The sequence below is a fragment of the Melanotaenia boesemani genome, chromosome 23, assembly GCF_017639745.1.
Source record: "Melanotaenia boesemani isolate fMelBoe1 chromosome 23, fMelBoe1.pri, whole genome shotgun sequence".
In the NCBI taxonomy this organism is placed as follows: Eukaryota; Metazoa; Chordata; class Actinopteri; order Atheriniformes; family Melanotaeniidae; genus Melanotaenia; species Melanotaenia boesemani.
The window spans coordinates 2,302,900-2,327,403 of record NC_055704.1 but is presented as its reverse complement, the minus strand read 5'-3'; the positions used below and the strand labels follow the sequence as shown (position 1 = coordinate 2,327,403).

General features: G+C 43.5%; 1 protein-coding gene across 2 annotated transcripts; it reads right to left on the bottom strand.

The window, feature by feature from the left end:
* Positions 1–16,045: 16,045 nt before the first annotated feature.
* LOC121634675 lies at positions 16,046–24,272 on the bottom strand. Of its 2 annotated transcripts, none has more exons than XM_041977531.1 (2): positions 24,189–24,272; positions 16,046–23,831 (listed from the first exon to the last, which is right to left on the bottom strand). In XM_041977531.1, the coding sequence occupies exons 1-2, from the start codon at positions 24,192–24,194 to the stop codon at positions 16,683–16,685; spliced, it is 7,155 nt and encodes a 2,384-aa protein (XP_041833465.1). In that variant the 5' UTR covers positions 24,195–24,272; the 3' UTR covers positions 16,046–16,682. The 2 variants fall into 2 exon arrangements, with proteins under 2 accessions (XP_041833465.1, XP_041833463.1); XM_041977529.1 differs by having other exon boundaries at positions 16,046–23,820; positions 24,178–24,261.
* Positions 24,273–24,504: the final 232 nt, after the last annotated feature.

Below are 24,504 nucleotides of genomic sequence, written 5' to 3'. Positions count from 1 at the left end.
ATATGTGATGCAAACATGTTGTTAACCAATGTTCTTGTTGGCCTGCGTCCAACATGACTCATTTGTTCCAGACACGCACAGACTGGAGGCTGGGTCGTGTTTTTTTTCCCACTAGCTCTTTGAGTGGTGTCTTCATTTCTTTCAAACTGGTCTTTATTTCCCGCGACTCGTTGGTAATAAAATGAACTCATCGTTAATAGCGCCATTAGTTGTGTCTACATGCAGGACTTCCTCTGTGAGGACGGCTGGTCGAAGGTAATGTGGAGCAAAGCGAACTGCAACTGTGGCGCCCCCAAAACAAGATATGTAAAAAAAAATCACAGGTTTTTTTAACCTGCAATTCCAGCAGCATCACGGAGGGGTCGTGTTCGGCCCTTCATCAGGTTTTTACATCGAACTGAAATAATTTAAAAGTGGATTTTAATATTAAGCAAAATATCTTTAAATGCTCTCACGGTTCACTTTTATTATGTGAACTACAAATTAATTAAAGTAAAGCTGATGATATTTTACTGGATTATAATGCTACTGACATCAGCACACACAACAATAAATCTTTGAAGTTTGGTAATTATTATGTGTGGCACATGGAGACCCTGGCCAGCTGTTTCCAAAAAAAGTTTTAAAAAGTTACCTTTTCTAAAAAAGTTCACTTTGTATTTTACTTACACCCTTTCTCTCTTAAAGTCTCTTATGTTAAATCTGGTTTTATTATTATTTTGTGATTGTGTTTATGCAGCATTTACTTTTTCAACACATTTAGAATTTTCACATCTTTTTTTAGTTTTAAAGAGCCTTTGTATTCCATTTTTAATAGTCTTATAGTGTATATCTTATTTTATTTTACTTATTTTATTTTAATTTTGTGGGTATATGTCGTTTGTGTAGGCGTGACTTTGTGGTTTGGGGGACTCTGAGGACTAAGATTGTTGTTACTTGTGCGTCCTGATCCATGTGCTTTGTCTTCTTAATTTTTTTTTCTTCCCACTGGCTTGTCTTGTGCTTTCAGTTGTGGGACAGCTGTTTCTTCATATCTTTTTGGCTTATTTTCAAGTTCCAAAGCTTCCTTTTCAGAGGTGTTTGTCAGAATGGCCGACATGAGCTTTCTACAACTTTGGGGATTTTTCGCTGCCCTGCTGTTGGATGAGACAAGGCAAATTTATTTGTACAGCACATTTCATGTACAAGACAATTCAAAGTGCTTTACATAAAACCTGAGTGGTAATCTGGCAAGTCCATCAAAAAGAAATGCCTGTCAATCAACGATGCAGTGTGGATAATTAGCTGATTCAGGATCAGTTGTATGTGTCAAACTATCTGAGTAATGCTCACGCACAAGCGCCTACAGCTGATTTCTGGTCTGTTGGATCACACTGAACCAAAAGCATCTTGAGAGCGGACGTATGATTCACCTGGATTAAAGTTGAATTGCGTGCCGTACAACTAGCAGCACACTAGGAAGCCTTCTGTATCACTGGAGTCACCGCGTACTTGCAGATTAAAGATTTGAAAGGTAGGTTGTTTAAAATATAACTTCACTCCAAGCTAGTACTTTGCTTTTTGTTTGTTTTTTTAAAACATAAAAGTACTGCCTTAGTTTGCCGGTGTGAAACAGGCTTCGTAGCTACGTAAACAGGCTGCTAACTAGCTTGTTGCAAACCACTCAGCATTTAGCAAGTTTTCAACTTTGGCAGAGTTAATATTAACATGTTAGTGAGGGTTTGTGTGTAACACTATAGGCCTTAAACATGTCCACATGCCAGGAAGCCTGACAGACACCTTGTGGCTGAGCCTCAAACAGTGTCGCAGGTGAATGTGGAGAACCGTTACCACACCAGTTTAGCTAATGGTTTCTAGCTACGGAACACGAACCGCTGTAAATGTGTTTAGTTGATATTTGTGTGATTTACTTCACATATGAGTAATGTTTAAGCTTTTGTTAATACCTGATAATTGACTGAGTATCAATTGGCTCCTTTTTTTCTTTAGCTCTTTTCAAAGTTCATGTCTTTTGTAATATTCTTTTACAAATGAGTAACAGAGTGCATTTAAATATCAAATGTAATCTGCATTTTTCCCATCCAATATTAAAAAAACATTATCAAAGCAGTGCTTTCAATGCTTGAAACTATTAAAAATAATAATAATAATAATAAAAAAATCTAACAGAATTTTGTTTTTGACACTGGAAAGAGCTAAAGCTATTGTTTAAGATTTCCCATTTCTGGAAGATTCCCCGTATTTCTAATGCTGATTTTAACCAAAGATAACAATGATCCTGATGGATGTTGCAATGAATGATATCTAGTGACTGATATAATTTTCTGCAGGCGTGATTAAAGGTAGCAAGGAAGAGACACAGGGATAATAAAAGTTTCTTTAAAAAAATAAAAGTGTCATCAGAGTCAGGTGCCAGCAGCAGGGAGAAAGCCAGTCAGGTCAGCAGCATAGGCATAGCAGCAGTGATGAAGAGCAATCAGCTCCCTCTGCACAGCATGGTAGGTCATGTTCAGGGAGCTCTTATGTGTCCTGGATGAAGATGGATGGATTTGTCATGTTCTTTTACAAATAAGTTGACTGAATTTAAGTTCTTGTCACTCCATTTATACAAGTATAGTTCTCTGTAGAAAACGAATTTTAAAATAATTTTAAAGACAAGATAATAGAACACATACATATAAGAGCTATGTAATTGTTTTCACCGTCCACCTAAAAATTCATGAAAAAAAACAAACAAACAAAACAAAAAACATAACCTAATGTCACTTTCTGGATCATCGGTGAAGGAACATGAACTTCAGTCAGCCAGCCGCAGGTCTGTGAAGCGCCACTTTAATCATGGTACGTTCAGTTCTCTATCCTGATTGATCTGTCATCGATAGTTACTTCAAACTGTTTGGTATTAATCTTTGTTTAATAATAATTTGCTAATACACAGTAAACTGTAGATCTTAGTATCCACACATTGTTTTGATTTATTACAAAACATTAAAAGATAAAGGGAAACACTAGTGTTTCCATGACCAATATATAAAAGTGATTCTAGTGGTTTTTAATATTTCAGGTACCAGTGGTGAAAGTGATTCATATGGCGTGTCAGAAGATGTTGCTGAGATGGATGATCCAGAGTTCCTTTCTTCTGCAAAAATACATGCTGCCCCACCAGGACCTTATGGTATGTGCTAACATTTATCTTTTAGCCCACACAGCAACACTAGCACTTTACATGTTAATATCATGCAACTGCTGTAATACTGCCAAATACTTAATCATGTAACAAATACTTTTAAGTGAAATGTTAGTCTTGTCCCTGCCACAAAGCCTCACACTGATGGATTGGTATTGTCCAGTGGACTGATTGTCGTTCTATCAACATCAAAGTACCACTGAGCAAAGAGCCATCTCAGCGAAACAAGAATCTCTCCAAAATACATCCAGTTTTGCGGGGTTTCGAGTTCTCCAGACCGCTGAGGCTGGAGCTGTGCTGTAAAAGATCCTGTAGAAACAGTTTAAAGTTCGGTTTGCCTTCAGCCCATTTCCTTTTGTGAATGTGAAATTTCCCTAAAAGTATAACAAGTTGTTCAAAGAAAGTTGAGTCCTTTTCCATTTTTATATCTTCAAAATAAAGAAAAATGTCCTGCTCTTGCAGATGTATGGAATGATCTGTCTTTCTTTCTATAAAATTCTCTACACTGATCCAAAACTCTTTAGTAAACATACAATGGTAAAACAGATGCTCAATAGTTTCTTCATCCAAGCCGCAAAAAGTACAAGAGTATTCAATATCAATGTGAAATCTTTTAAAGTATTCTTTGCTGGATAAATTTTGTGTATAATTTTGTAAGAAACTTCTTGGATTTTATTATTAAGAAAAAAATTGTCATTCATCGACCACATCTTTCTCCAATCAAGATCATTAAAGAGAGATGACCAAAAGATTTTGGCAGAAGGAACCATTACATTTACAAAAAGGTTTCTAATGTATTTATTACTACATTTGTCCTTGGTAATGTCTACTGTACATCTCCAAAAAAAATTTGTATGCAAGAGCTGCCACATGAAGTTAAGTTGTAGATCCTGCGAGCAGCTGTAAAACAGTAAAAACAACATATTCCTTTGGTGTAACTGCTACGCTGAATTTAGATATAAATTCTTCATAGAGCAGCAGTTTACTGTCAGTTTTCATAAGCTGTGAGACTAATACAACGCCATTGTTTACCCAGTTTTTGTTATATAAAGATCTATTTTTATTAAGTGTGCACCTGTTATTCCAAATGTAGTTCGTAGGTGAGAAATGATGTTTGTACAATCATCTCCATGCTTGCAGAGCTTGTTTGTGAAAGTTTGCTAGTTTTATAGGTAATTTATCAGGATTATAGTCACATTTTAACAAGAAACTGAGTCCTCCAATTGAACCAAAAATTAATTTAGGAAAAGTATTCTACATGTTATCTTCTTCTTGAATCAATTTAGTCAGCCATTTAACTTTAAAAGTATTATTTAGGGTTTCGAAGGTTAAGACTTCCAGACCTCCATTTTGTCTTGTGTTACATAATATCTAATTTTTAAAATGACATTGATTTCTCCAAATGAAATTGAACAGAATTTTATCCAGTTTTTTATATGTTGTAGTATACATTCCCAGAGCCAAGGACACAGAGACAGCTCGGGATATCCCTTCGGCCTTGGACAGTAAGACTCTAAGTAAGAGATCTCTCAATAACCACATATTAAATTTTTTATTTTTTTTTTTTTTTTTTAACTTGTCCTGTCCAGCATCATAGCAAGCAAAATGATAATCTGGTTGCTATATCGTGCTGAACAAATTTGCTCTGCCAAGGGGAGGCCTATGGGTAAGGCTCCTCTTGATAATGTGATTAATTTATTTATTTATTTACTTTGAATCACGGAATCTATGTAATCTTGCTGGACCTGACCGGAGGGGACAGAAAAAGATGGAAAATAGCAAAAAAGAGCAAAAGGGAAAGAAGAAAGGAGACAAAAAGATCACAGACAGAAGGAAAACGACCCTTCAATCCACACCATCACCAGACAACAAACTGTTACACCTGTACATGAACACACCAGAAAATTTCCTACAACTTTTACAAAAGCAGAAACACACACACACACAAAAAAAAAACAAACAACAAAACAAAAAAAAAAACAAAAAAAAACAGGGCTGCCAGTCATTAAGAGTTTTTAAAATAATAACCAAATCAAATCAAAAAGACATAACAGCGACCAGATACTAACTCACAGGAAAAATGCAAATTTTTTTTTTTTTTTTTTTTTTTTTTTTTATATATATAATTATCGCTTAATATTAAAAACCCACTAGACAACTCAGTGACTGTGTCAGCATGCAGAGCATGAGAAACAAGGAGTGATCAGTGATGAAGAGTGGTGAGTGAGATCATGCAAATGCGACCTCGCCTCCACGGAGGCCAGAGGCAGACCAGGGCCTGGGCCGGGCCCTCAGCAGCAGACCCGGAGCACCAACCCATGCCACCCCACCACAAAGACGACTCCAGCCCCACCCGAAGGGCGGCAGAGGAGAGCCCCAGCAAGAGCCCCCCACGGTCCCGGGGCACAGGCCCCAGTGGGCCAAGATCAGCAGCCGCCGGCCCCGCCAGGGACCGGCCCACCCAGGGCAGCCCAAGCGAAGGGCCCAGGGCCCCAGGAGCCCAGAGGCGGCCGCCCCACCCCCCAAAGGCAGAGGGCCCGCAACATGCCTAGGAGGACCAGGCCCACCCAGACAGCCAACCGGCGTAGGCCAGCACACACCCCGATGTTCCAGCCGCACACCCCGGGAACCAGGGTGCTATCGGCCCCCTCCCCCCACTCCCCATTTACTTCAACCTACACCCCATATAACCCCACACTCACACCCTCCCCCGTGCCGCACCCACAATCACTCACCACCACACAATCACGCCACACACAACCCTCCCACCATGCCCCGTGGGGGACACCCCAGGCGGACCAGCGGACAGCGAGCCCCAACCCCCATAGAGCCAGCAGCCCACCAGCGCAGCCACCCCGGGACCCGGCCCCGGGGCAACCCCCCCCCACCCCCACCCCCCCCGCCCGCCCCCAGCCACACACAGGAGGAGCAGGGGTGTAAGAGGTCCCCAATACCCTCTCCCTCCCCGCTCCTGACTGTTTATGTAGTGTGTGTTGTGTGCAATTAAAATTGAGGGGCAGTGACTGCAATGAGCCGTGAGCCGGTCCACCTAAGTGGCCCCGCCCGCCATGCACCGCATGCCATGCCCCCCAGGTGTTTGTTTGTGTGTTGTGTTTCTTGTGTTTTGGTGTCTCGGTGCAATTAAAACTGAGAGGCGAGCAGCCACGGGGTGCGTCCAAGGAGACCACTGAATGGTCTCCTCCGTTCCACCCCACATGGCTCCACACCTCCCAACTCCCTACGTGTGTGTGTATGTGAGACAGAGAGAGCGGGAAGTAAGAGGGGTCCGGGGATGTACGGAAGCAAACTTCCCTCTGGATGATGAGCCTTTAGTGGCATTAGGCACCCCTGCTCCCCAGGAGGCCCCCCAGGGCAAGACAGGCCAGGAGAGGCCGCCCCCCACGGCCGGGCCATTCAGGGACCGCAGCCAGTGAGCCGCCACCCACCCCAGAAAGTTCCCACCCTCCCACACCCCTAAAGGGGAATGAGAGGATGGGGACAGCGGCAGACCCACGGCCCACCACCCCCAGGCCCGCCCAGGCCCCCCCCCCCCACCAGTGCACTTAACCCCGCCCCAACCACACACAGAAACACATGCACACACCTATTTCCTTGCACACTCCCACTCATCATAACTCACATATGCCCTCTCAGCCCCACCCAAAAAATGTAAACACTCGCACAGCATCCAACCCTCCCACTCTCACTCCCCAGACACACCCCCACTCATCCTAACACATGCATACGCACGCACACAAACATACCCCCCCATTCACACAAACATCCAAAGTATAGACACACACACACAACACACAAGCATCCCTGTCTCACACCCCAGCACCTCCCCCTATAATCCCCCGAATCCCACTCAGCCCTCCTTTAAACCCCTACACCCCCCTGCCCCCGGGCCATACCCTGGGTCCCAGAGTGTCAACCAGACACCAGGGCATGCACCAACCCACACCACGCCAGCACATCCGGGCAGGCCCAGACCCCAGGCACATACGGAGCCCACCACCCCGGAGGGAGGAGGACCACCCCCGGGCACCAGAGCCCAGAACCCCCGCCCAGCCCGCCCCAGAATAGCCCGGCCACCCGGCTCAGGACCGACGCCCACCAACCCAGGCACCACCAGTGGCCTCACCCCCCGCCACGAGGCGACTCCAACCGCTGGCCCCCTCAACCCCCGACGGGGCCAGACTCAGAGCCACCCCCACCGCAGAGGAGTCCGGTCCCGCATCACGGGAAACCACAAAAAACCCGCAACCACCAGTCACTCCCGGCCATTTCTCAAACCCCCATAGCAACGAGGTCACAGTCCTCCACCTACACTAAGTGATGGAACTAAGCACAGGGGACCAGAAGGAATGAGATTCAGCCGAATAGTTCTTTAAGGAGGCAGACATTGTCTCATTACTGATGTGGTCAACTAAGAGATTCCTAAACTGCTGAATACACAGATTATTTTTGTTTTTCCAGTTCACAAGGATAGTTTTCTTTGCGATGCATAATGCTGTGCGTATCATGTGTGCAGAGTTAATTGCCATATTAATGTCACCCAAGTCACCTAGTAGACATAGTGCGGGGATTGTAGGAATATTACATTTAAACCATGTTGACATGTCCACACATACCTGGAGCCAGAACCTGCGGACAGGTGTGCAGGACCACAAGGCATGGAGGTAGTTATCTGGTGTGTTTTCATTGCAGTGTGTGCAGATGTTTGATTGTGACAGACCCATCCTGAACATCCTTTGTCCTGTAAAATGAGTTCTATGCAGAATTTTGAATTGTATTAGTTGCATATTTGAATTTTTAGTCATTTTAAAGGTGTTTAAACATATTTTTGACCATTTGTCTTTATTAAAGTTACTGGATAAGTCACCCTCCCATTTTGAAGTTGGAAGACAGATTGAGTCTTCTAGTTTAGATAATAGTATATGTTTTTGATAATAGCTTTGGGGCATTGAGATTCATGAATTCTGCCACCCTAATAGGTAGCTGTAAGTTTAATTGATTAATGGTATATTTTTTACATATAATAGATTTAAGCTGGTGATATTCTAAAAATGTTTTGCTACTGATTCCATATTGTGAAGTGAGAATATTAAATGATAAGAAGTTTCCATTTTCTATTATATGTTCTGTTTTATTCCTTTATTTTTCCATTGAGTAAAATTGATAAGCTTTTTGTTTTGCAGGATGTCAGGGTTGTTCCAGAGGGGTGTAAACTAACATGGAAAAAGTGAGGATTTGGTTATTTTTAGAAAATCCCACCAAGCCACTAAGGAGGAACTGATATTGATGCTTTTAAAACACTTCTGTGTTTTGATGGTTGAGCTGATGAATGGCAGGTCAGAGATAAACACATCCTAACACAATGCTTGCTCTACATCTAACCATGTTTCATCCAGACTGCTAGGTTTAAGCCATTTGGAGATATACTGCAGCTTGTTAGCTAAGAAAACATGATTAAAGTCGGGTAGCTCCAATCCGCCTCTATCTTTAGTCTGTTGTAAAGTTTTTAGACTGATACGTGATGGCTTATTTTTCCATAAAAATTTAGATATATGTGAGTCCGGTGACTTAAACCAACTGGAGGATGGTTTAGTGGGTAACATTGAAAACAGGTAGTTTACTTTAGATAGAACCATCATTTTAACTGTGGCAACCCTCCCCATGAGTGATATGGGTAAGCGCCTCCACCGTGAGAGATCATCCTCTATTGCTTTAAGTAGCTGGACATAATTTAGCTTTGTTAGTTCTGATAACCTGGGGGAAATGTTTATGCCTAGATATCTAATGTTTCCAGACTGTATTGTAGTTTTGGGTATGTTTTGTAGGTCACAGTTGATGGGCATAATAATAGTCTTAGACCAGTCAATAGAGTATTCAGATATTGATGAGAATGTCTTAATAAGTGTGATTGTCTGGGGGAGAGACGTCGGTGAGTTCTGGAGAAAAAGTAATACGTCATCAGCATAAAGACTTATCTTGTGTTCTATATTTTTGGCATGGATTCCTTTAATCTCTTTATTTTGTCTTATGGCAGCAGCTAGGGGTTCAATAAAAATAGCAAAGAGTGATGGAGAGAGTGGGCAGCCCTGTCTGGTGCCTCTCTGCAAACAGAAGCTTGGAGAGGTTTGATCATTGGTCTTCACACATGCATTTGGGTTGTTATATAATATCTTTATCCAATCTATGAAAGATGACCCAAACCCAAATTTGTTTAACGTTGCAAATAAAAATTTCCAGTTTACTCGGTCAAACGCTTTTTCTGCGTCTAAAGAAATTACTGTGGATTCCAGATTATGTAGAGTAGAATAATCTATGATGTTAATTAGTCTACGCATGTTAGTAGAGGAATGTCTACCTTTAATAAACATATTAAATTTTTTTGTTATTAGATTACTTTTGGATCGAAATTTGAGTTGTTACGGGCTTTTTAATTTTTGTTAATGACAACACCCAAATATGTGAAGCTATTCTTTACAGGAATACCATTTATCTCCAACATATCACATTCTTTTAGTGGCGAAGCACCGATTTGCTCAAGTTCATTTTAAGTCCTGAGGCTCTAGAAAACATCTCTATACATTGGATCACTTTGGGAACCTCATTTTTATTAGCTAAGAAGATAGTTGTGTCATCTGCCAGTTGTGATAGTTTAAATTGTCTCCTGCCATGATGCCATTAAATGAACTATTTTTGATGTGTACGGCCGAAAATTTCTGTGAAAAGAAATAAAAAAGGACTTAGAGGACAACCTTGTCTTATACCTCGGTGGATGTTAAATCTAGGAGTGGTGCCATGGCTCAGTCCAATAGAGCTATTAAAATTTGTATAAACTGTATTGACTGTTTTTAAAAATCCGTCTCCAAAACCAAAGCTATGTATAGCTTTTAATTTTTTTTTTTTTTTTTAATTTTGTAACTGCTCATACAAACATGTAAGAGCATTACATTCAGACATGTAACATCATTCCAAATGCAATAACAGGTTTCAAACATATTCTGAGGAACATCTGTACAATGGGCCAACCAAAGAAAAATAATAATAATAATAATGAAAATAAAAAAAAAAAAAAAAAAAAAGGGGGAACATTTGTTAGAGATATTACCAATTCTGTATGCACATACGAAGTTTGGTGCATCACATAATCACTGCATCAACAGATCAATCACAGGACACCATCTTTCAGTAAACAGCTCTCTTTGAATTCTCAATGAATATGTAATTTTCTCCATTTGATAGATTTCCCTCACTTTCTCTATCCATATGTTGTATGTGGGAGGATCAAGTTTCAAACACTTGATGGTTATGCATTTAATGGCTGCGGTCAATAAGATTCGCAAAAGGCATTTCCTACTTTTCCCAACAAAACCTTCTGGATATGCCCCTAAAATTGCCAGCTGTGGTTTTTTAGCAAATGTATAGTGAAACACTGTGTTAAGGGCTGCAAATACATCATCCCAGAAAGGTCTAATCTTTGGGCAGAACCAGAAAATGTGAGTGTGGTTACCAATGTGGCCACCACAATTTCACCAGCAGATGTTAGGGTTGACAGGGTTCATTCTTGCGACTACCTCCGGTGTTCTAAAAAATCTTGTTATGACTTTCCATTTAAACTCTCTCCACAAACTTGAGTTAGTCACCACGTGAGCTTCAGAGCATATGTCCTCCCATACTTCCTCTGATATGAGTGCTCAGTTCAGACCCCCACCTAGTCTTTATATTTAATGTTTTATTCCTATTAAAACTTGAAAATGCTTTGTAGAAAAGACTAATAGCTTTTGGGAGTCTATTCCCATTTTGTATTTTTATCAGAAGCTCCTCTACTGGTGAAGGTTCTAAAACTTTGTTCCACTCTTTATACTTTGTTAAGAAGCTCCGTAGTTCTGGGAAGCTGAAATTCACCTCTTAATTGTTCGAAGGATTTCAAATTACCATCTTTAATAGTATGGTGTAATTTGCTGAGCCCATGGTTCGCCCAATTTCCAAAGCCCTTGTCTATAACAAAGGGGGTAAAGCCTTGTAATAGTGTAATATTGGATAGAGCTGAAATCTCTTTTGGTAATCCCAATGACTGTTTTATTTTAGTCCAGATCTTAAGTGTGACTCTGCTCCATTCACTCATATGTGTGTCTTTTAAGGAAACGTCAGAGAAAAGCAAGGCCCCCAAGGATCTTTCACATAAACTCTTTTCAATAGCCATTGTGTGTCAGATAGATCTTGTATCCAGGCTATTATGGGTCATAGTTGGGCTGCCCAAAAGTAGTACTTCAGATTCGGAACTCCGAGTCCACCTTGTGTTTTTGATAACTGTAATGTTTGTAGCCTCACCCTAGGGCGTTTTCCCTGCCATATATATTTGTAGAAAAGCTTGTCTAATTCGTTGAATGTGGAGTTGGGGATATTTATTGGCAGCATCTGAAAGAGATATAAAAGCCTTGGCAGCACATTCATACATATGCTCTCTATGCGACCTGAGAGAGACAGAGGCAGGACCGTCCACCGCTCCAAATCTTTCTTGATTTTCCCTATAACAAGCTTATAGTTCGCATTATATAAATCTGCAAGTGATGGAGGAATTTGGATACCAAGATATTTAAAACCGTTTTTAGGCCATTTAAATCCACTTTGAACCTTAATAGTTTGCCGTATATTGCCCCCTATATCCATAGCCAATGTTTTGTCTAGATTAACCATATAACCAGAAAGGTGTCCATAATCGTTGATTAGCTTCTTTAAATAGGGAATTGTTATTTCAGGTTCAGACAAATATAACAGCACATCGTCGGCATATATAGACAATTTATGTTGCTCTCCATTTATTGAAAATCCCTTAATGTTATTGTCATCTCTAATTAACTGTGCTAAAGGCTCTATACTGATATTAAACAACAGAGGCAACAAAGAACATCCCTGCTTGCAGCCACGCTCTAATGAGAACCTCTCGGACATCGTCCCATTTACTTTTACAGCAGCTTGTGGACTGGAATACAGAATTTCTATCCATTTTATGAAGTTTGGGCCAAATTGAAATCTTTGCAGTGTGTGAATTAAGTACTGCCAGGATACACGATCGAACGCCTTTTGAGCGTCAAGAGACAGTATCATTGCTTCCTTTTGTTCAGCTTTGGAATAAGACATTAGATTTAACAATCTGCGAACATTATCCCCGTAGTACCTCCCTGTTATGAACCCAGTCTGGTCTGGATTTATAATTTCTGTAATAACTTTACTGACACGTTTGGCTAAAATTGATGTAAGTATGCGCAGGTCTGTATTTAGTAATGATATTGGTCTGTATGATTGACAATTGGTTGGGTCCTTGCCCTCTTTACGTATCACAACAATTGTAGCATCATTCCAGGAAGGTGCCATAGAACTAGATTGTAGTGCATGTTGGTAGGCATTTAACAGTAAGGGTGTGACTTTTTTTGTAAAGATTTTATAAAATTCGTTAATAAAACCATCCGGTCCAGGGCTTTTGTTATTTTTCAGATTGGATGTTGCCTGTTTTATTTCCTGCTCTCTAATCGATTCGTCTTATTGTTTTGCCATAGATTCAGGGAGTGTTTTCAATTGAATGTCCTTCAATAATTTTTCCAATATTTCATCATCTGTACAGGTGTCAGTGTTTTTATACAGGGACTTGTAATACTTAGCAAAACAATCTGCGATATAGTCTGGTTCAGTGATTGTGACATGATCAGACCTCAGTCTTTGGACCATATTTGAAGACTGTTGCTTCTTAAGTGTTATTGCTAGCAATCTGTCCGCTCTATTGCCTTTTTTGTAGTATTTTTGTTTGGTGAATCCTAAAGTGCCCTCTATTTTCTCCGTAATTAGGCTGTCGAGTTCTCTCTGCATAGATTTAAGCTTGCGTAGCAGGTCAGGGGTTGGTGTCTTTTTATGTTGCTGCTCTAAACATTTTATTTTATACTCCAGGTCACACAGCTGAGCCTCTCTTTTCTTTCTCCTAGTGCTCGCAAAAGATATAATACGGCCTCTGATGTAAGCCTTAACACAGTCCCACAAAAATCAAGGACGATATTTCAGGAGTGGCATTTAGTTCTAAATAAGTATCTAATTCACCATTTATAAAGTCACGGAATTCCCTGTCATTCAAAAGTGATGCATTAAGTCTCCAATGTTTAATTTTTGGTGTTTGCCCTAAATTCCATGATAATATTAGAGGAGCATGATCGGATAAGGTAATTGGTAAAATTTCAATGTCTTCTATTCTATGCTCTTCTGTTTTAGGGGTGAAGAATAGGTCTATTCTAGAATAGGGTGAATGTCTATGTGAATAAAAGGTATAATCTCTGATCCTGGGGTACCTGCTTCTCCAGACGTCCACCAGACCTAATTCTGTTGTCAGATGCTTTAGCACCTTACTCATTTGAGAGGCAGGGCTCCTGGAACTGGAGTGTCTATCTGAGTGGGGGGACATAACACAATTAAAGTCTCCTCCAAGCAATAGAATTCCAGAGCTCTGTTGGAGCACTATATTGAAAATATTATGCATAAAATTAGGCTTGTCCTCATTAGGAGCATATATATTAAAGAGGGAAACCTGCATTCCATCAATTACTCCATTAACCAACACATATCTTTCCTCTGGGTCTTTACATATGGTAAGAGGTGTGAAATTTACCTGCCTGTGCACCAGAATAGCGACACCTCTCTTTCTGCCTGACTTGTGGGATGAGTAGAATACCTGATTTGCCCATGACTTTTTCAATTTGTCATTCTCCATATCAGACAGGTGTGTCTTTTGTAGGTATGCGATTTGGCAATTATCTTTCTTGATTTGACCAAGGATTTTCTTTCTTTTGATTGGGCTATGAAGTCTTTTGACGTTATAGCTTATAACTCTAAGCGGTCACATATTTAGAAATGTAAATGAATACTAGGGAGTGTTTTGTCCTATTGATCACAAAAGGCAACATAAAATGCAGATAGATACCTACATGACAACCCAGGAATGCATGCATATCAGAAAGAAATAAGCCTGAAAACAAATGAAAAATAATAAAAATAAGAACAACAAAAACCAGAATGTTTACGTATGAGCATACGGTTATGTGTAAAATTTGAACAAAGCACTTTCTTACAACTCTTTTGACTGCTAAATGATCCCCGGGGAACAGTGGGATCTGAACAAGAACAGTAACTAGGAAAATAAAAGGAACTCTGAGCGAAACTAGTACCAAGATCTTTCCAGTTCTTTGAGATGAAAAAACACGTTGTAGTTCAGTGTGTGTGGCTGAGCGAGCAGCTCTAAGTCGCATCGGATTGCGCACCGATATATAGGCCTACCTATACAATTTAACTCAGGCCACTGCACAACTATTCATTTACAATGGACATTATGCCTCAGAATTTTCTCTTACTATACTTTGTTACCTTTTGTCTCGCACTCTCTGACAGGGTGATTGTCATCTTCAGTTTCGGCTGGGATGACGATGTTTTCTTTTACATAGTCCATGACTTTATCAGCATCCACAAACTCCTTTTCTACGTTGTTGTGGGAGATGCGGAGTCTGGCGGGAAAGAGGATACCGTAGCGGACACCGGGTCTGTTACGGAGCATTTTCCTGACCTTGGTAAAGGCAGCCCTGGCTTTAACAACGCCGACTGTATAGTCTGGAAATATGGCAATCGGGTGTCCTTTGTAGTTAAGTTTACCTCCGCTGTTACGCGCTCTTCTCAAGATGTCCATGGCGTCTCCTTCACTGTGTAATTTGCCGATGATTACGCGTGGTTTGTCTCCAGGCCTTCGCTGAATTAGACTACGATGAGAGCGATCCACTCGTACCTCCCTGTCCAGCTGGAAAACTTCCTTCAGAAGAGCAGAGATAGTGTTGTGGCTTTTGCCCGGTCGAGTCCCCGACTCCGAGACCGTGCTCCGTCCACGAGAAGGGGCGCGCCTCCCGGCTGGAGCTCCTTTTCTGCTTCCCTCTCTCCTTCTTCCCCGGTCGGCTCCGGCTTTGACAGTTAACTTCACTCGCGCTTTAAAGAGAATCTGACTCCGATACGTTCTTTAAATGGTTTATTGCAGTGCACAAAGGTTGCTGGTAAATTCAGACCGCACGAACTGACCAGATCCTGCTATGCAGGATCTTTTTGCTCGTTCTCCGACCCCTCCTCTCCTTCCAAAACCTTCTAGAAGTTTCTATCTTCCACATCTGTTTCCCATCAGACCTTTCACACACATTCACTCCCATATAAACATTCTTACAACATCCCCGATAAGGGAAAAGAACTGGCCTTCTTCCCAGCTTTTCTCGGAACTTTTAGGCCACTCTGCTCCTGGTTCGTGTGTGTTTATCCTCTGGATCTGGTCCCGGCCGGTTACTCACGTAGGCTGTTTTTAAAGGTGTGGAGAAAAGTCAGCTAAGGATACGGGCAAAATCCACAACAAAGGTCATCCTGCGAACAGTGTCCTTAACTGACTTTTTCCTCCACAGACTCCACCCTCTGGTCATTTTTCTATGACCATTATCAAACCGTGTTATCCTTCTTCTATCATTGTGATATAACTCTGATGTTGGCATGCAAGCTGCTAAAACTTCAATGTAAAACACACATGAGTATATTATTGATTACTTAATATGATTATACCGGTTACAAGTCTAAATATCTGATAACATTGTTAACCCATCATTCTGCCTCTCATCCACACTCATTCACACTCTGATGATCCTATGGCCTCGGCTGGCTGATAGCTCAGTCCGGCGCCATACGATCCCTACGTCTGTCCCTCATTGACGTAAAAACCCCAATTTCAGTTACTGGACACTTTCTACTGCTTAGTATATGCCGGAAAAAACCTTCAGTATGACATTCTTTAAGGAAAAACGACATATGACCCTCTGCTTGGGTACACATTGGACTTGCACCCTCACAGAGCCATCTACTCGATGACCCGGGGTCTGGGGTCATCCTCCTAAGCAGTTTACTCTGTATCCAGAACTTCCTTCCCCGATTCTACCACCCCGATCTTTTATTTCCACCCTCTCGCGCTGTTTAACCGTCTACTCCTCCCTTAGTTAACGACGCATCTCCTATATGTATTATGTGATGTATCTTGACCTTTAAAATTGTGTTTTAATTAATAAAAATAAGCGTATAAAAATTAAATCCATCGACATCCTACGGTCCCCGCCTGTTAATCAAACAGATGTTATACATGTCATTATTCATTTGTTCATCACTTCATGACTGTATTTAATCATTTCAGTCCCTTCTTCCTTTTTCTCCAACCGATTTCCAGTCTATAACTCTCCACCCTCTGACACCTCGTGTGTCATGAAGTCTCCACACTGGCCTGCCATGCATGGAGTTGAAGGTGGGGCAAGGGAAAACTCTGCTTTCCATGGGCATGTACCCCTTCAGGGGTATTTTGATCAACACAGCTGTAGCAGGTTGCAAAAAGCAATGCAAAGCGAAGCAGCTCCTCCTGTCGTCTCCTCTTTGTGGGCGTTCAGCAAACCCCCTTGAAGTCTGCTGAGACCTCCTCCTCCTCATCCTCCGAACTGAGGCTGCTGTTCTCCAGCTTAAGGTCTCTTGGTGGCACCAAGGTGCCGCCGTCATGCTCCGTCTGTATGGCAGTCCCCCTCGGAGCTAGCAGCGCCATCTGCTTGGTCACTGCTTTAATCACCAAGGTCCGGATCACTGGAATACAGCAGCATAAGGCAAAGGCCATAACCAACAGAGACACAGCTATTCCAGTGAACCATTGTAAGAGTGATACTTCCCAATTGTCGAAGAAGCGGCTCAGTCCAGCTCCCCAACTCTCCTGTCCTTCCGTAGCCTTTGTCATTTCCTGTTTCAGTCCTTTGAGTGTGGCCATGGCCCGTGTGAACTCTCCTGTTTTGGACATCACATCAGGAATAAACGTGCAACATTGCTTTGTGCCAATAACATGGCATACTCCCCCTTGGGCTGCTAGGAGCCAGTCCAAGGCCTGTCTATTTTGCAATGTCATTATACTGGTTGCCGATAACTGTTCACCCAGAGCCGATAACGCATCATCCGTCGCGTTAGCGAACCTATGCAGCGTGAAAAACACGTAATTAAGCCATTCCGTCGTCTTAATTATGCTAACGATCGGCATCAGCGCTTCGAATCCTACCGCAACTTCATTACGCACCTTAAACTGTTCTGGAATACCCTTAGGTTGACCAATTGACGAGAACCATATTCTCGGGTCTTCCTGAAGGGCTCTCCTGTGTCGCCTATGTCCCTCTAACCTACCAGGTGGTGTGGTTGTATTACCCCCCTCTATCGGTGTGTCCTCTGCGTCTACCGGAACAATCGTGACGTCCGCCACCGTCTGTACCCGCGCGCACCTCCCGATCCAGCCTTCCGGAAGAGTGGCGAGCAGTCGAGTTCCCCCGCAGTACCAGTAGGTGTCTGGAATCGGTAGTGTCTGGCTATGAAAGGGGCATGCATAGATGGAGACATTTGTTAAGCCTATTACCCTTAAAGCTGGTCTTAAATGGGCCTTAGTACATTTTTCATCAACATACCACAGTGATTTGCACAGAGACCGTCTTACCTTTCCTATGCCCAGGTGACCGTCCCATTTTTGGAAACATTCGAATTGACCAACGGGTACTAATGGGATTTCTTTAGGGGGTATCAGACCCGCTAGTCCTTTTCTTAGATTCATAACATATTGGCCACATTGAGTATGCAGTGACTGATATTCTGGTGATGCCAAGATTGACATGCATCGGGCGGGGCACCAAAGGAGGCCATCCTCATTTCCCGTGTCGGCGAGCCATTGTTCCTCTAAGGTCTCGCATTCCTGCCAATTATGCTCCGGGTCTACAAGCATTAACCTCTCTGGTCTGGCTGTAGTACATGCATAACAGTTCGTCGCGCCCGCTGAGTCTGCTACATATTCTACCCAGCGGTACCACATATTTCGTGTAGCTAAATCATATAGGAATTCCTCCGGTGCATCTATCACGCCTGTCTCCGTCGTCCATGGGTTGACAATCTTACCTTCGACCCATGTTTTAACGTCGGCCGCCGCCTTGGCTATGGCCTCACGCCATGACATCGTAGCCCGATTCTGTTCTGGATTGGTCTTACCGTCTCCCTGTATCTGTGCGCCCCGTGGTTCTGCACGTTTTGGTCGTATTACCACACCACCTGTGTTTTCCCCATTATTCCGTGCATCTCTCTGCGTCCGGTCGCCGCTCGGCCAGTTCTGGTGCGTGCTGTCGCCCTGGACGAGTTGCGGTCTCCTCGGCTCTAGGGACAGAAATGGCAACCTATCAGTACATTGTGTGGTTTCAGCAAGTCCATAGCCCTTTCCTCTTATCGGGCCTGGCCAAAATCTGTCCGCTTCAGCTTTATTCATCCATTTCAATGGTTTCCTCATCATCATACATTTTTGGTCATTGCATTCCACTTTAATCCTCACTGGTCCACGGGAGCCTGATGGTATTGTACAGGTTGGCGTTTGGACCCGTTCTTGAACTAGCCACCCTGATGTCGGGTCAGCCAGTTCAATGTATTGTGATTCAGTCCGCCCGATCACCCTCCACGACAATGTCATGTAACAGAGCAGTTGTTTCCATATGTGGCCAAAAAGTCTTACAGTTAGGCCTACAACACAGTCCTCAAAGTTCTTATTCACTGTTAAGTCCTCAGCATATATGGGTATGTGTTCTATGGGATTACTGTATAATAGAACACTTTCTTGCATTTTCCCTATTGGTTGTTGTTCGACCATCATTCTGATGCGGTAATTAGTCTGTTCTATGGTTGAGGCGTCTATCCATCCTTGTCCCAGTCCAAATACTGCACAGCCGTGTCCACTACAGGCTATATCTACAATCATTGTGAGTCTTGTGTCTGGTACGTCTGCACACTTACCCTCGGTGACCCCCATCTCTATGGTGAGGTCCGTGTGTGGGAGGGCCAATGACCATGCCGTTTCCCCACGCTCACTCTTACCTCTTATTATTGCCACCAGGGGATGCCAGATCATGAAGTGCTCCGCTCTGTCCCGGACTATTGACAACCAAACCTTAACAGCACAGTCAGTCATAATTTCCTCCAATTGTCTCACCATTCCATACCCTGTTACAGCGAGCGTGTTTGCTGGTATCCCCGGCTCTTCCGGCTCCGGGGAAATGTTTACCATGACGTCTGTCTCCGTTCTTTCCTTCCTTCTTGGCTCTACGTCGTCGGCTGTTCGTTGAGTCGTCCTGTCTCTTATGTGGAGTTGGCAGAGTGACTCATCCCATGTCCCCGTTATTATCATTCCTCTCATTGTCCCTTCTGGCGTCTCTGCTTCCAGCAGTTGTCCTCCTGGAAGTATTACAAAACATGAATCTGCGATACACCCTACCGTCAGACTTTGTTCGATTGGATAGGGTGGCATATTTTGGAAGTCGCATTTGGCTGCTCTTATCGCTTCCTCTGTCTCCTTCAACTGGAACTTCGTCGTCTCATCCATAATCTTCAGTTCCCGATCTGGTGTGGTCTGCCATGCTACTGTAAATATACATTGTTCATAATATCTTTGGTCTGGTAATATTATATTCATCATCTGCCCAACACATTTATACAGTGCTTGTTCTACTTCCGGGATCATTTGAATCCCAGTCTGCCGGCCCCGTCTAAGTGCCACACGTCCGTATTTTGAGGTTATGTAGTCATATAACAATGTCACCTTTCCGTTGCTTGTTATGATAGTGGTCTGTCGTGGTTCTATCTTTGTCGTGTGAACTGCTCTTATTGTAGCCTTGCCGTGTCTCTGTCCGGTTTCCTGTGTCCTGTCGGGGGGAGGTGGTCTGTTCAGCACGTCCTGGTTAGGTTGGACCGGATCCCGTCCGGGATCTGGTTCGGGCGGCGGGACCATCTCTGGTTGCTGTGCCCGGCCCCCCTGATACATCATGAGACCCATGACCAGGAGCCAGAGACTCGGGAGCGCCCTTTGGCTGTCATCATCTGCTCGTGTCGTGGATGTTGGCGTGCAGTGGGACAGGTGAAACCAGGTCGGTTTCCCTTTGACCTGAACTGCGGTTCTGGTGGCTCGTGTGACTTCGTACGGCCCCTCTCGCCTCGGGCTGTTCCACTGTCTGCGGAACACCTTCACGTACACGAGATCTCCTGGTTTGATCTTTGGCTCCTCCTCCAACTCCCTTCTAGAATCGTTTTCCTGCACAGAGAGAACATGTGACACCAAACTATCCTGCACTTTAATCAATTGTTTCACATACTCCCTTAGTTCATTGTTCAGTGTGTCCAGAGAGGCTCCTTTATATGTTCGAAACAGCGGGGTTGGCATCGCTCGTCCAGTTAGTAGCTCGTGTGGCGTTAATCTTAGCTCGCGATTATGCGTACCTCTGATATGCATCAAAGCTATTGGCAAAGCGTCGAGCCATGTCAACCCCGTGCTTTCACATATTTTCCGGAGTTTGTTTTTCAAGACTCCGTTGATCCTTTCGACCTGTCCTTGTGACTGGGGGTGGTAGACGCTGCCCAGTCGTTGTGAAATCTGTAAACCCTGTAAGACAAGGCTTAGGACTTTTTCAACAAACTCCCTGCCGTTATCGGATGAAATCCGATCTGGAATTCCAAAACGGGGGATGACTTCTCTGATCAGAAATTTTGCGACCTCTTCGGCAGATTTACGGCGGGTCGGAGTTGCCTCCACCCACTTCGTAAATCTGCACACGGCCACCAAAACGTACCTTTTTCCTTGGACTCTTTGTATCAGGTCGATGAAATCGATCACCAGTTCTGAAAAGGGGCCTCTCAAAGGGAAAGTTCCTGGGGTTGGTTTCAGGGACTTTCGGACATTATTCTTTATACAAACCTCACACCGTGCGATGTAGTTCTCTACATGGGCATGCAGGTTATACCCCCAGAAACCCCAGTTGCGAATCTTCGCTATTACCTGAGACTTGGAGTCGTGGCTTACTGAATGACCTTCCCTTATCAACAAAGTCATAAGGTCGTCTGGGAGCACAATGAGTCCGTCATGAGTCCGCCATACCTGTTCATTGTCCATCTGTGCTCCCCTCTGTCTCCACCAGTCTTTTTGTGTGTCCAGTACGTTCTGTTGCATCAGTACAATGTCTTTTATGGTAATTTTGTCTTCCAAGTCAAAAGTCGCTGTTTCAATTACAGCTTGCAAGCTTGCAGCTACTTGTTTGGCCGCTCGATCGGCTTCGTCGTTTCCTTTTGCGACGATTGTGTCACTTTTAACGTGAGCTGGGCATTTAACTATTGCAATAGTTTTTGGTTTCATAAGTGCCCCCAGTAGCTGTTTAATTTCGTCGGCGTGTTGGACCGGTGATCCGTCGGATCTCTGGAAGCCGCGGTTCTTCCACATTCCTGCGAACAAATGTACAATGGAGTGGCAATACGCGGAGTCCGTGTAAATCGTTACGTGTTTACCCTCGGCTAGTTCACATGCTCGGATTAGCGCTTTAAGTTCGGCTTTTTGCGCGGAACACGGTTGTTGAGCTTTTTGCGCTTCCAGCACTTCGAATTTGTTTGTTTGAGGGTCGTGTCGGACCACAGCATATCCTGATGCCAAGCCCTGTAATGTTCTGTAGCATGAGCCATCCACGAAAAATTTTTCATGTGGCCAGCATAGTGGTTTAGCTTCTAAGTCTGATCTCAGTTTCATGTGTTTTTCGGTCACTTCTTCACACTCGTGTTCCTCTCCCTCACTTGGTAGAGGGATGAGGTCCGCCGGGTTTTTGGTTCTGCATGTTTTGATCGACACGTCGGGGTACTCCAAAATCCGGTAGTACTCCAAAATGCGCTGATTTGTGAGAACGAAGTTGCTTTTTTCCAGCAAACTCACCACCTTGTGGTGTGTTAAGATATCCACCTTGTAGCCCATGGTAACAACAGATGCTTTTTCGTACATTAGATGAACGGCTGCTAGGTGTATGTAGCATTCTGGAAGTCCTATTTCTACCGGTGACAGAGCGATTGTGTAGTATGCTATGCATTGTGCACTTTTTCCTATCCCGGTGTTTTGTGCTAGAACTCCGCATGCATGGTTGTTTCTGCACGAGACGTATAGCAAAAACGGCATGTTATAATCTGCTATCGCCAATGTTGGTGCTGTCTGCATGGCTCTCTTAATGTCCTCAAAAGCTTGTTCCGCGGCCACGGTCCATGTGAGTGGATGTTTGAGGTTGCGGACCCCTTCTTCTCTTATGAGGTCTCTTAATGGCTTAACAATGACTGCAAATCCGTCGATCCAGTCTGAATTGTACGCTGCCATTCCTAGAAACGTCATCATTTCTTTAACCGTTCTTGGCTTTGGCATTTTGGTGATTGCCTCAATCTGTGAAGGGAGTATGGCTTTTTCTCCCTGTGAAATCCGCCTGCCTAAGTATTCAACTTTTTCTTGGCAGTACTGTAGTTTCGCCAGCGATGCTCTATGTCCCCCTTCGGCTAGGTGGGTTAAAAGCGTGATTGAGTCCTTGTGGCATGTTTCTCTGTCCTGTGCAGCAATCAAAATGTCATCGCAGTAGATCAAGATTGTGCTGTTGATCTTTTCTTTGATCTGTTCCAGGTCTTTTCTCAGAAGGTCGTTAAAAATGGCTGGTGATATTTTAAGACCCTGAGGCAGCCTGAGATATTTGAAGTGTTTGTGTCCGTATTTAAATCCGAACAGGTGTTGGCTGTCGGGATGAAGCCTTACATTGTGAAATGCCGAGCATAGGTCAATTACCGTGAAGATCTTGTGATTTGGTGTCAAGTTACATAACAGGATGTAGGGATTTGGAATGTCTGTGTCTATATCTTCAACAATTTCGTTCAGTCTCCTCAGGTCGTTTGTCAGTCTGACTTCCTTCCTTCCTGGTTTCTCAATCGGCCAGATTGGGGTGTTCGTTACTGGATACATCTCTTCTGCCACCACTCCTAGTTCCTCCAGTTTCTGTAGAGTTCTGCTGGTTCCCTCTAGCACATGATCTGACAGCGGGTATTGTGGCACAAATGGAAGGGTGGTGTTTTCTTTCAGTTTGATTGAGACTGGTTGTGCATTTTTCATCAGTCCGACATCTGTGTCACTTTTCGCCCACAGTTCGGATGGAACGATTGACAGCATTTCTTCCTTCATCAGTCGTTTTGGGTCCCTTGTAGGTTCATCGCATGGTAGCAGGATTACTTCTGGTCTTGTATTTCCTTGAGCGTCCGTCATTATTTTCAGGAACCTTCCATCTTGGCTCTCCATGATATGGTTTTCCTTGTGTGTCCATATCCGTAGTTTTCCGGCTTCTTTCATCATTGGCCCCAACTTTTTAGAAGTGTACCCTTCATTTATGAGTATTGTGATGTGGGGGACGCTGTTTGGAACCTCAAATTCCTTTGTTAGGTAGGCGTTGGGTTCGATACTCATTGCTGCTCCTTGCGGTCCGATGATGATGGCTGTTGATGTTAGGTTAACCCTGTCTGGTTGTTCTTTGATCCAGTCATCCGCTGTGGGAGGATCTTGTTGAAAGTATTTAAGTGTGCAGTGGGTTGGGCAGGTGGGTGGTCTGGCTTTTGGGATGATTTTCATCATGTATTGTTTCCACATCTCTATTGGCCTCAAAAGTTCATCACTGATGTCCCCCAGCCAGTAAACTGTTGGGGTTTGGTCCATTTCGGTTTCTTGGACCTGCATTTCTTGGATTGGTTCCAACTTCACTCCTTTGGGTGTGCAGATGATGGCCACCTGTAGCCTGCACAAGGCATTTCTTCCTAGTAGATTAACAGGTGTGTTTTCTGAAATGAGGAGGGGAATTTTTATTGTTTTGTTCTGGACCGTTATGTCAACTGGTGTGGAAAATTGCATTTTTGTTGCTTCGCCAAGTAAGCCCACTGCAAAAATGAATTTGTTGGATCTCTGTAGTTCTCCTGCCAGTTCATTTTTTATTGATGAGAATGTTGCTCCTGAGTCTGCCAGGAATGGTAGATTTTTTCCGTTAATGGTTACTTGAATGATTGGATCTTGTTCCATTGGGTTCGTTATCAGGGCTTGGATGTAGCTTTTGTCATCTTTAGTTAGTCAGAAGTCCCGTGGTGGTCCTCTGTATGGGTTCACTGGACCCTGGGCCATCTGCGCTCGGCAGTCTCTTGCCATGTGGCCTTGTCTCTTACATCTTCTGCAGACTGTCTGTGAGCGACAGTCTCTAGCATAGTGGCCCCATTTTTCGCAGTTCAAGCATTTTCTGTCGTCTCTTCTCCTTGGCCGGGCCGTGGTCCTTCTGGTCTGAATTGTCCCCCTGGTCTGTATGGGGCTGGTCCTTGGAATCTCCTTCCTCCATTAT